Genomic DNA, 13,905 nt, shown 5'->3' on the forward strand with positions numbered 1-13,905 from the left:
AATTTATTGAAAAGAGTGATTTCAGAAACAAAATTGCGAATTTTAACAATGGTCGAAATATTTCTAAAATTTTATTTCGATTTTTTTATTCGATATGAAACTGTACATATGCCTGTATAGGCATAACTACGCAGGTATAACTGAGCGTGTGTAGGACCCTTTAAGGGCTGTCGGGGCTATCAATACGAAAAATGCTATCATACGATGCTGAAGGAGCGTGTATCCCCTATCTGTATATTCAGAGGAAAAACGATGCTTGTTTTCGAAGATACAGTAGACGCTCGTTATGAGAACTTCACGTTATAGCAATCATTCACGTTATAGCGATCATTCACGTTATAGCGACAAAGACTGGTAGGGTAAGTCCCAAATGTTTTATGTTTTACTTATATAACGACCGTCCCAATCAGGCCCGACCACACCCCCAAGTCTCTCCCTCGCTACGACCTTGCTCCAAATATAACGTCCATTCTCGACGAGACGAAGGGGTCGTTATATCGGGCGTCGATTGTAATACCAAAATTTCTCTTTTATTGCCTAAACGTATTGTCATAATCACTGTAGATATGGATAGCATTCTTGATAAGCATGAGTAGGCAGTAGGGCCTTTTACTTAAGTCATGAAAATCGGTCATTATGAGAGGTTTTAGTAACATCAAAATACATTATTGTACTTATGGTGTAGATTCAGCAAACATCTTCCGTTACAGCAGTCTTCCTCAAAGTGTGCGTCGCGGCTCTTGGGCGTCACCCCCCTGCCCCTCCCCACCCACATCCTGCCGCAGGGCACAGAGGCTATTCTTTTTGCCGAGCCGCCACTATAGTGAATTTTTTAACGTGGGAAAAAAGAATGATTGGAATCATCTCGGGCTCTGAAACCAGAATCCTGATCCCAATCCCATCTTCGTGGGGGTTGGGGGAAATGGCTCGAATAATGACAATATTCATTAGTAAAACCAGCCCCCGGGGATGCAGGACCCCAGATGGTGTGGAGATCTGTGACAGTAGGCTTTACCGATCAATTTACAGTTACAATACATCTGGAATGTACAGCGCACATTCAAAGGGAGAAAAAAACACTTTAGCTCTGATGAAACAAGTACGAATTTCTGTGTGCAATATTAGTTTTCTTTTTTTTTCTTTTTTTTGCACAAGGCATATTTACAAAGGCTTCCTTGGTAAAATGGTCTGAGTTTTTAAAAACTAATGTTTTCCTCTCGCCCCTCCCCCATCACCCCCTTGTGTCCATTCATAGCCTGAATAGTCCTACTTTGGGAAACACCGATTTCAACACTCCACCAGAGTTTAGTTCAGAGTTCAGTTTAGTTTTCACGACTCGAGGTTTATAACGACGAGTGATCTTCGAAACTGGCAGCGCGAATGTTTGGAAGAATTCATTGAAATGTATAGGAATAAGAAATGCTTGTGGCAGGTGAAAACTAAAGATTACCATAACAAAATTAAGAAAGATGATAGTTATGAGAGATTGGTGTGGAAAATGAGAGAAATAGATCCTCTAGCGAACAGAGACAGTGTTGTTAAAAAAATAAACAGTTTGCGAAGCAATTTCCGAAAGGAATTGAAAAAAAAAAAAAAAAGCTTTGAGTAGAGTTATCTTGATCCATTCTGAGAAAATTATGCCAATCTTTTGGTGCAAATCTCAATTCCTGTAATAATTTAACGTGCTAATATTGTTGCCTTTTTTTTAACCAATCTTTGTAAAACGCGTTACCCGTTTTTTCTTTTTTTTTAGTTAAAAACTTTCAGTGCCTTAACCAATCCAACTACACCCAAAGCATCATCTGTGGAAATCATACTAGAAAATTTTGAACTTTATAGACAGAAATCCGAACTGATCAAAAGACCGCGAAGACAGAGATCGAAGAATGAAAATATCCCCACAGATTGCCTAGAACCGGTTCCAGAAGCTTCGCCTGCACAGGTATAACTGAATGATGTGGATGCATCGAACCGTTCAGTTATGCCTGTACAGGTATAACTGTGCAGGCATAACTGAACGTGTGTAGGCCCCTCTAAGTATTAAGGTTGCTGAAGGAGGAAGGACAAGAAGGTATTGGAGGATATTACGCAATTATTCTCCATGGAAAAAGGGGCCGCCCTTAAGTAAGGCCATAAAGTGAGGGGTGCTGATGAGTGAGGAAAATATATTAGGTACTATGCGCGTTTGACTTTAGAATAGCATAGAGCTTCCGTCTTTTTCAGAAATGAACAGACCTCACACATAGAGTAATTGGGATAACTACTGACGCGCTATAACACATTTAGAAATCACAACAGGCCCGGAAAATCGTGTCGTTTTTTATATATATCTCCTTCATTCATCTCTCGTATTTCTACTTCCCCAAACGAGTATTAAGATTTCATAGTAGGCACTATTCAGGGTTTCTATTACAGTTTACACAAATTGGAAGCCCAGTCCTCTCCACGTTTTTTTTTCCATCTATTCTTACTTCCCCCCCCCCCCCCACACCGTCTCTTTCCCAAGAAATGCTATATGCTATAGGTATAGAAGATTAAGTGAATTGCCAACAAATATTCCCATTGATTTCTTTTTAAATCTTTTATATTTCATTTTCAGTATTAATGTGTCCCAACAGTAATTTTCCCGATTTCTCTGGATTTCGGAAACGGGAAATTGCAAAAAATTCCCAAGAACGGGAGGGTGGGAATTCTCGCACGGAAACCCTACTCTGTGGTGAATCGACACAGAAGATGCACCACCACGCCAGTCTCGACAGAAAGTTGCTTTAGCAACCCTGGAGAGAAAGGGAGAATCTTTTCCCTTTGCGTGGGTGGGCGTCAGAGCGAGGTGAATAACCTCACTAGAAACATGAAAAGATGTCCTTTGCGAATATGTAGTTGTTGTCAAATAATTACCACTTCTTTAATTATAATGAATAAAACTGATTGGTTACCATTAAAACGATGTATATTCGATGAGGTGATATAGAGCCCCTTGATGAGAAAGCAATGACATCAAGGGGCTCTATATCACCTCAGTTTCTTTCCAATGTTCAAGAATGAACAGAACTCATATGAACAAAACGCCATAAAATAGATTTTTGGTTTCACAGCAGTTAGTTCTCCAAGATATTTTTTACATAGAATTTCGCATTATCAAAGCGATTTAGTCGATCAACTGAGCAATTAGTTATTGTATTAGTTATTCAGTTATGTTCATTATTTTTTTCCGCTTTTCGTATTTTTTCAGTCATTCGGAAATGACTTTATTAAACTGCAAATGTTGGTCCCGTGGTCTTTTACTCATGGAATGAGCAAAAGTCGAATAAAATCATCACATGACCCATGTGTATAGTGGGAAAGCCCAAAAAAGGAAGAAGAAGGTACAATAATTTGACTTTTCTGTGTACATTCTTTGTACAAATTACCTCATAGTAATTTTTACGAGGAGCATGTGCCATGATAAGTCACTAAGTTCAAGTCTCGAAGAGAGAGACTAGCTTTTTTTGGAATTGTTTTGATGTTATGGCGTAATTTTTAACTCGCTGTAACCGAATATTTTTTGTATCTTTTAACATTAGCTATTTAACAATCACTTGCAAATCACTCGTTATATAGAGATTCTCATTATAAACCGTACTCGTTATAACTGATTTTTACTGTATTTGTTCTTAATCTGGTGGTTTAATCCCGAGACAGCCCCCTGCTTCCAGCAGTCGTTTTCCAAAATAAATTCAAGTGGGAAGGAAGACCCCTAAAAACACATTCCCTGACACGAGCTTTGCTCAGTCAGTCAGACAGCTATAGAATTCGTTAGTTATCAATAATAATTGCAACCATTCCTTGTGAGCGGTGAAACATGCACCAGTTACATGCATTGTAATATATTGTGTTGGAAAAAGAAAATTGCATGACGAGAAGTATTCTGTGATAGTGTAAGATATTTCATTTATACTTAATTCATTACAAACACACAATAATAAGCATAAGTAAAAAAATTGAATCATTTTGTGATTAACATTCCATATACGACACACTTGAACTTATAATAGTAAGAAATCTTTCTCCCGATAGAAAGTGAAAGCAACTAGTGGGCTGCTTATGGTCAAACAAGTTAATTATCAATTTCGAAATAAATGGAAGTCATATGTTAGAAACTTACATTTATATCTCCTACTTGTCCCATTTCAACAATGTCTTAAAGAGTAACACGCAGGGGTTTAGAAAATTAGCTCGTACAAACTAGTTTTTTTTCCTAGTGTGAACTGACTTTTAAATCGTAATTAATTTTTGAATTGAATAATAGAAAACAGAACATGTTTGCCGCTTAAAAAAAGCGACATGGCTGGAAGACACGAGGTGACTTTCCTACGCACTACAGCTGACGTTCGAAGTGAAAACAGCTGACTAACAAGCAACTACTGATAATTTCTTTTTTGTGTTCGCAAATACTTACGTCAAGGTTATTTGTGATTATAATCAGTAGAATCTCACCATTGAACTTTGAACCGCCGCCAAACGGGAAACTGGAAGTAAATGTGTATTATAATGTTGTGCTCTCGTTGCATTACACATTTCTCAGCTTGGGGCAACACGTGTGGTGGTGTTGGATGTTGCTTAAATAACTCTTTTAGCTGGAGTCAGAGGCGTATTTACGGAAGTGGGGCTGATGAGGGGGGCTTGCCCAAGGCGGTAAGTTTAGAGGGGTGACAAATTTTAGTGATTGGAGGTCAAGAACATCAGAATAGAGCGAGAGAAGGGGGCAGAATTCGCGTGTATTTGAATAGCCCACAAGAGGCAAAGCCATAAATCCGCCTCTGGCTTGAAATACTTTTTTTAACCAATTTGTAAACAAGAAACGTGTCCTTCATGAAGGAGTATGAGGATTTGGGACACATGGAAGAACTCACCTCTGTTGCAGTTGATCACAACACCTACTATATGCCACATCATGGCGTTCACCGACCTCATAGTGCGAGTACAAAACTTCGCGTTGTTTTTGATGCATCCGCCATCTCTTCTTCAGGGATGTCTTTTAACCATTTGCTCATGAATGATGTAACTATTCAACAGAATTTATTCTCAGTTATGATGAGATTTCGTCAACATAGATATTCTTTCACCACCGACATTGTAAAAATGTATCGGCAAATTTTTTCTGATTGAATCCAGCCATTGTGATTTGCAGAGAATCGTTTGGAAAGAAAATCTGAAAGATCCTGTTAAGGTCGTTCAGATTTTCTTTGACTCTAACTGATTGACTGTCACCTACAGTACAGCTTGTGCTCCGTATTTAGCTACACGTGTGCTGAAACAGCTTGCGCTAGACGAACAATTTCGGTTTCCTTATGCGTCCAAGATTGCACTCTCGGACTTTTATGTGGATGACATTTTGTGCACATGAGCTACATGACGCTCTAGAGCAGTGGTTCTCAACCTTTTTTAGCTTATGGTCCATTTTGAACCACATTTTCTTCTCGTGGGCCCCCTCGTCGTACCTAGGGCCCCCTACCCTCATGAAGGAACGAAACACTTTCTACTTACTGAATTTAGTTTAATCCAAACTAAATTTATAATGAACAAAAATTTTATAGATAAGATCAATCAAAGTGGGGGAAAGGGGAGATTGCCACCTTTCTTAAGGGACAAATTATATGGAAATAATAGGTATGTGCGAAATGCTGGACCATCCAACGAACCTACACAATAAATCGCTCCTACCGACACATTATTATGGGTCTGCACCTTACCGTGGGCTGGAACTCAGTGAACTTCCTTTTTTTGGGGTTCTATGCATGGCTGTCTCACTATCATGGCTCCCCGGGCGAAATTCTGGGGTGCCCCTTTACGTAATCGAAACAGCTTATACATATTTACACTCAAAAATTATAGTACCATATGTGACCATGAAGGGCCTCCATGAGCACCCCAAGCCATGCCCACATAGGTTTAGATGGCTTCTGCTTCATGTACAGCTCTGCTGGATTCTGAAAGTTAAGTCACACTTTTTCCCCAATATATTTCACTTGGAAAACTTGATTTCTTCATATCTCTCTGCTGGTCTGCATAAGATATGCAAACCAGTCACTTGTCATGACTTCCCCCTTTCATCTGATTTTCACTCGTGGCCTCTTAGAATATCCCATGACAGCAGGCCATTTTATAAGGAATTTAAACTGGTGGGGCACTAGAAAAAAAGGGCACTCGCGAAGCGGAGTAAGCTCCATTGTGTTCGTACTAATGGCACAGCAGGCAAAAATTCAAATTTTAATGAAATTATTAATTAATGAAATTATTAAACTCGTTAATTAATTATCACTCTCTCTCTGTGTTAATGCATAAGATATGCAAACCAGGGAGAGGGCGGCGATGTACAAACTTGAAAAAAAGCATAGCAAGAAATCTATCAGAAGTTTACAGAGCGAGCTGCAATCAAAAATTATGCACAATGGGGACACATTGTGTAGGGGCAGATAATGACACATTGTGTTGGCATTGATTCAGAACAATATAAAAAACATATGCGCGGGCGGGAGGTAGAAAATTATTGCATGTACAAAAGGATGCAAGGTGAAATTGTATAGCACAACAGGAGTGTATAACATTTGCAAAATAGATACATGACGGTATGCAAAAAATGCACTACATAGGCAAAAACAAGAGTAGGGGCGCCGGAACATATTTGCTCGTGTTACATATTAACTTTGCTTTGACCAGATGGTGTTAGATGTGAATGATTTTGTTTCAGATGAACGCAGCTCATGCTAGAAAAGCAGAGGAGAAACTAGAAGTTTTTGTTTCTTTCCCGCACGCTTTACATAATGTCTCGGCCAGGCATTGGACTGCTTTATATGTGCATAGCTGGCTGGTGGCTGTTCCAAGAGGTCATGAATTGACGCCATGGCTCACACAAGGCAGAGTAGGAGTAGACAGGGCCCATGGTGTTTTGATTTTATTTTTTGTACCATAAATGCACTGCAAACAACCATGGCTATTTATTAAACATACATACAGCATTTAATATTCGATTAAATTGACCAGAGTGGCCCTCAGGGGCGTTTGGCAGATACGACCACACAGGGCCCCGCGCTTGAAGGGGCCCTGTATTCATTAGCGTACGCAAAGGGGGTTTTGGGGTTCTAACCTCCCCCCTTGAGCCAAAATTATATATATATGATAGTGTTATTTTGCAGGAAAACACGCACCCCCCCCCCCCGAGAAAATTCTGCGTACGCCTATGCCTGTATTTACCCTCATATGTGGCAATATTTAAAAAAAGTTGTTCTATTTTTGTAAAAAAAAATAAGATAGCAATGTTTCAACTATAAAAATGATAATAATTATTCCAAATAATACAGCAAATAAATGAGAATTATTCGCAACTCGAAGGAGCCCCCACAGATTATTTTTTCTACCGGCTCCAAGTCTGGTAATGGGGAGTCCTGGAATTACCCTAATCCTGAGGATCTACTAACATTTTATTTTGGGCTTGAAATCAATTTAACTAATATAATAATGCAGTTATTACAAACTATAATTAAATCACTGGACGGATTAAGTGCAACCAATTTTTCAGCTAGTTTTTGGAACCCCTTAATATCTTTGTTTTTAATTATTTTTCTTCCTTCCAAAAATTATAAATGTTTTTTTTTAGTACCTATTTTAGGCATTTTTAGTGCCTAAATTTTTGGGCTCTACCACATCATTTAAAAATAGCTCATATATTACATTGAAAACGCTTTTCAATGTTTGCCTGAAAAGAAAAGGAATTTTAAATCGCTATTAATTAGAGTGATTTTTTCGCCTCTTTAAACTCACTACTAACAGCTACCATTCTCACCCTCCTCCCCGGAAGCCTATCAATTGACGAAAACCTTCATATCCAAAAATGTCTAGCACTATAGTTCGTTTCAGGTTAACTTTGCAGTGAAGAGGAAGCTACGAGGGAACCGCATCACTCGTTGCAATGACAACGAAAGCCTGTTAACCTATGTATCGATGCACGGCCTCGGTAAGGTATGGCTGATTCTCGCCAATCTCGCAGAAAAAAATATTTTTTACGTATAACGTAATGCTTGTATGAAAAATTGCAGTCAGTTAGTAACAATTAGCTAATGAAAAAAAAACCCATCGTCGATACTTTCAGAAATTAAAGTGCGGTTTTTGAAAAGTATCTTAGTAACTTCTATTAACCCGGTTTTCACGTTTGAATTTGGGAATAGCCCCAAATAATAATAATAAAAATGATATAATATCTGAATTCGTTGGAGGCTATTTTCTGGAGAAAAAAAAAACTGATTGAATATTCGTCTGGGTGTGTAGGCCTATAACTACATGCAAAACTGAATGAAAAATTGTATCTATTGGAAAATTCAACAAAATGACGATATAATATATATATAATTGTGCAACCAAAAAAAAAAAAAAACACGACAGTGATATTGGCGGGGAAAATTTCTTGGAAATCGCGCCAAAGTGTTCTTGAGCTCGCCATGGATTTTTGATAATGGTAACCAATATTTTTTCTAATTTAAAAATTTTAAACGAATATACATTGGTTCGAAACGGTATTTTTTCAGTATCTTTTTCGGCCGCTGCGGTGGTTGAGTGGTCATAATGACGGACTCGCGTCGCGAGGATCCGGGTTCGAACCCCACCGTCACCGCAGTGGTGCTCGGCTGAAGTTGGTTTCCTGTGGTTCCAAACTTCGAGTCGCAAATGCAAGCCGATCTCCCCATTAAAAAGTCTCGCCACAGAGAGCAACAGGCCTACAACGATTAATTATTCAATCATTACACTTCACTCATAGTTAGAAAAAACTGGTGGAAGATGGCAGCACTACACATAACAAGCATTACATAGAAACAAACTTCACATCAGGTTTCACTACACGTACACGCACATTCCCGCATGTACCAATTCGTTAGAGGTTCCGCAAAGGAATATGGACGAGGTGCATGTCTGGGTGTAGCAGTAGTATCTTTTTCGAAATCATAAAAAAAATTGAAATATTCTATATAAATGATCGTCAGAAACCTCCGATGTATGGGAACTATATTTTGCGGCGAAGGAATACACTCTCTACCTTTCTTTCACTGCAAAGTTAACCTGAAACAAACTATAGTGAAGATGAGAGGAAAAAACCTTCTCCACTCCCTATCGGGGCTAACGAGAAAGCCCCGCTCCCTATTTACTGACGTCATAAAATGCTGCTTTTTCATTGGTTGCTGGTTTTGGGTCTACCGCAGGCTGTAGACGCACGTATAATTGGTGGGCCGGGGTGTTATTTTGCAGAGAAAAAAGTAACCCCCCCCCCCAGAAGGAAAAAAATCTGAACCCTCCCCCCCCCCGAGAAAATTCTGTCTACGTCAATAAATTTTGAATACAATTAATATATAGTATTAATAGATAAATTATGAAATTATTGAAACACACGCCGTATATTCAACCCTTTAAGCGGAATTAACAAGATATCTCGTCAATCTCTCGCCTCTAATTTTAGCGTTCACAAGACCAGACATTTTGTAATGTTGATCTCTCAAAAACTTTTCAATTTACCTTATTATTTGTTAGGTTCGTTTAATTTTTTTTAAATTCCCAAAAGTGTTTTTTTACTGCAAAAATAACTTGCAAAAAAATCCATTAATGTCTGCTCAAGAGTTGGGAATTAAACACCCCCCTCCACCACTCGAATTGATCTTTGGAGGGGGCAGAAAAGGAGCGCAAGGAATTTCTTCCAGTAAAAATCCGAGTTACTAACTTTCAAAAAGCATTTAAATTAAACAAAAAAATAATTAAGAATTGTCCTTTGTCCCCAGGCTGAAGCCTCTCAACTCGACCCTCGTGGAGGCCATGGTTTCGTTATTCCAACAGTGCAAATTTGTGATTACTTCATAATTCATTAATTTCATAATTTATCTATCTATGAGACAAAAAGAATTGCAGAGGAACGGCAATAAAAGGTCCATGCTATGTGCAGCTGGGTTACAATGAAGGACGAGTTGAAAAATTTGCCACACCTAGCTTCTAGTCTAACATTTTGGTAAGTATATGGTCCCTACATCCTGAAGCAGGGGTCTTCTTAAACTGGAATCATATAGATCATATTTGTCGCACCACGATCATTTTCTGCACCCGAGGGCTAATTAGACCGGGACCTACAATTTATTGCCGACTCCGAACAGCAGGCTTGTTTTTTATACTCGTCGAGAGGTTGGTGCGCTAACCCCTCGATGGAGGAACTCCCTGCGGTAGCAGTTTTAATGCAGTCAAGTCACTTTTTTTTTCTTTTTTTTGTACCCCTCTGTCAGGAAAGTTTTCTGACAAGGATGAACCGGGTATCGAACTCGCGACACCTCTGAACATCCTTTGGTACTATTAGGCGAGCATCTTATCGACCGGGCTACCGCGCCCTAAACTGAAATCTTTGGCTGGCTCCCATAGTGAATTTATAGCATGGAAACAAAACAATGTTAATTATCTTCAGCCCTACGCTTGTGGGGGGCAGGTGTTGCTGTACGGTAGAAACGAGTTTTTTCTTCATGTGGAAAATATACTGTATATCATTTCAAAAAAAAAACAACCAGGGACCATTCACCATTGACAACAGGCATCCCTCACTGTATACTTATGAGCAGCTCTTTTCACTGAGTGAAAAAGACCGACGGATTCAATTATTGTTAATTGCATGTGCTCAGGAAAAACAGCCTGCAAAACCATCTGGAAAGTCTGGTGCCCGCGGGCTTCACACTGGACACCGCTGTTTTTCTTTTCCCACAATTTCAACAACAGGACTCAAATCCCTGGAGGGAAAGGATGAATACAAGAAATATCGGGAAGTAGATGACAATGGCATTCGGTTACGGATGCCTTTTTAGCCAAATACTGTTTTGTCATCCCCAGGGCTAATGATCTATAGTTTGTTTCAGGTTAACTTTGCAGTAAAGAGAAAGGTAGAGAGTGTATTCCTTCGCCGCAAAATATAGTTCCCATACATCGGAGGTTTCTGACGATCATTTATATAGAATATTTCAATTTTTTTTATGATTTCGAAAAAGATACTACTGCTACACCCAGACATGCACCTTGTCCATATTCCTTTGCGGAACCTCTAACGAATTGGTACATGCGGGAATGTGCGTGTACGTGTAGTGAAACCTGATGTGAAGTTTGTTTCTGTGTAATGCTTGTTATGTGTAGTGCTGCCATCTTCCACCAGTTTTTTCTAACTATGAGTGAAGTGTAATGATTGAATAATTAATCGTTGTAGGCCTGTTGCTCTCTGTGGCGAGACTTTTTAATGGGGAGATCGGCTTGCATTTGTGACTCGAAGTTGGGAACCATAGGAAACTAACTTCAGCCGAGCACCACTGCGGTGACGGTGGGGTTCGAACCCGGATCCTCGCGACGCGAGTCCGTCATTATGACCACTCAACCACCGCAGCGGCCGAAAAAGATACTGAAAAAATACCGTTTTGAACCAATGTATATTCGTTTAAAATTTTTAAATTAGAAAAAATATTGGTTACCATTATCAAAAATCCATGGCGAGCTCAAGAACACTTTGGCGCGATTTCCAAGAAATTTTCCCCGCCAATATCACTGTCGTGTTTTTTTTTTTTTTTTTTGGTTGCACAATTATATATATATTATATCGTCATTTTGTTGAATTTTCCAATAGATACAATTTTTCATTCAGTTTTGCATGTAGTTATAGGCCTACACACCCAGACGAATATTCAATCAGTTTTTTTTTTCTCCAGAAAATAGCCTCCAACGAATTCAGATATTCACTCATAGATTACAGGAAGTGTCCCTCTTTCACGACAGCGCCGATACCGTTGTGAGAGGCTCTCTTTATGGGTGTAGGTTACGGTTCCAGGCAACCCCCCCCCTTTTTTTTAAATTATCTATTTCTTGCCGTGTTCCTAGGATAGGGGTGGTTTCTGAATTCCAATAGCCGATAGCGGAGGGTGTTGACATAAATAATGTCTCTTTTGCACCCACACCAACACGCCATCTTCTCCCCCACAGCAGAGGCTGTTCCTCCAGATGCCCCTTCGGTGTCTCTCCAGATAAATATAAATAAGCAAGAGAGAGAGACCCACAATGGTTTAGGGTCGCAGTGTAATTTTTACTTCTGTGAGAGTTGTATCTTTCTTTTCACCAGAGATAGAAACACGCTAAAACGTTCTCCGTTCTTTTTGGCAATAATGCATAAAGCACGTTATTGAAAAGGAAAGAATTAGGATTGCAGATGGCCTGATAGAACACGTGTTGGAGCAACAATTAATAAGTAATAGAGAATCCGATAGTTCTACAACTTCAAGTGAGGATTCCATAGAATGGCAATCCGTAAAAAATGACTAAAACTGTAGTGATAACAAGTGGCATCGACGTATATGCGTTCGGGTGGGTGAGCGACGGAAATTTCGGCAAGAAAAGTGAGTAAAAGAATTCTAAATTTTTCCGTATCATTTTTATTATTATTATTTGGGGCTATTCCCAAATTCAAACGTGAAAACCGGGTTAATAGAAGTTACTAAGATACTTTTCAAAAACCGCACTTTAATTTCTGAAAGTATCGACGATGGGTTTTTTTTCATTAGCTAATTGTTACTAACTGACTGCAATTTTTTATACAAGCATTACGTTATACGTAAAAAATATTTTTTTCTGCGAGATTGGCGAGAATCAGCCATACCTTACCGAGGCCGCGCATCGATACATAGGTTAACAGGCTTTCATTGTCATAGCAACGAGTGATGCGGTTCCCTCGTAGCTTCCTCTCCACTGCAAAGTTAACCTGAAACGAACTATAGAGCTTGATCGCAGGATATGATCTTGGTTATTTGGCACGATTGTTGATTGACGCCAACATACTTGGCGACGTTTAATGATAGATTAATTTTACAGGTGTTTTATAACCGCAATTAGTACAGTGGTTAGAGCGTAAGACCGGCGTTACACTATAAAAGTTTGATAAATTTTCTTTTATATAACTTGGCAAAGATCTTTTATAAATTTTGTATTCAATTTTTTTTTTAATTTATTTTATAAAGGAAATGGACCACATTACACTATATAAAAGATTTATATGAAATTGTTTTTGCAAAAGTTTTCGTCCATTTGTCAGTCTTCGTTAGGCTGGTATTACACTATAAAACTTTGATAAAAATTCTTTCATAAAACTTGAAAAATGTAACCAATAAACACATCTGTTACATTCGAACTTAACTGATCCGCCTATTGGTTGCATTTTTGAAGTTTTATAAACGAACTTTTATCAAACTTTTATAGTGTAATTCCGGCCTTAGTCTTGTGCTGTTGCTGGTAGTAGTTATGGATGAAGAAATTTTTTTACCATTTGCTATAGGAAATTTATCATTTGCAACCTCTGTAATGGCCTCGGTTTTAAGAAACATGAAACTTATGTGGATGATTGTATTGGATGGAGTAATTTGCGGAAGAAGCTAATTATTTTGATGCATTACATCTTTAGCTAGGAACGCAACTTAATGAATAATGAATATGTCAGTTTATGAAGAAGTTGAGGAATACAACGCTCAGAGTAAAAGTTTAGCGACTAAATTGCCCGCGTTTCATCATATTAATATTGCGTCTTATATGTAACGGTAAAATCCCAAAGACTCGGGTTTTACCAAAGCAAGTTGGTGAAAGTCCAAAAAACGCTTGTAAATTTTCATTTCGGATTTTTACCAAGTCAAAGTCCGTTTTAAATGAATCAGTTGATCATCACGAACTTATTAGTTCCTGATGATGATTAGTTTATGAATAATAATTCATTAATTATAAACAAATAATGAATTAACAAACGAAATAACCACCATGATGAGTTGGATGCTATTTAAGTAATTGATGCTCATAATTAATTTACTCCTACCAGTAAAAGCCCGTTTTAAT

At 38.5% G+C, this 13,905-nt stretch overlaps 1 protein-coding gene across 1 annotated transcript in view; it reads right to left on the reverse strand.

Moving 5' to 3' along the window:
* The window catches only part of Sesn (Sestrin), a 228,774-nt gene extending 224,372 nt beyond the window's left edge, over nucleotides 1-4,402 (reverse strand). The window contains exon 1 of the mRNA XM_089239615.1: nucleotides 4,145-4,402. Coding sequence (XP_089095741.1) covers nucleotides 4,145-4,168 — 24 coding nt within the window. The 5' untranslated portion in view covers nucleotides 4,169-4,402. The remainder of the gene's footprint in view (nucleotides 1-4,144) is intronic.
* Between the last annotated feature and the right edge of the window lie 9,503 nt (nucleotides 4,403-13,905).

Source organism: Pholcus phalangioides, unplaced genomic scaffold, assembly GCF_987345545.1.
Source record: "Pholcus phalangioides strain wild (caught in Gottingen) unplaced genomic scaffold, Ppha-v1.0 ptg000011l_1, whole genome shotgun sequence".
NCBI classification, from domain to species: Eukaryota; Metazoa; Arthropoda; class Arachnida; order Araneae; family Pholcidae; genus Pholcus; species Pholcus phalangioides.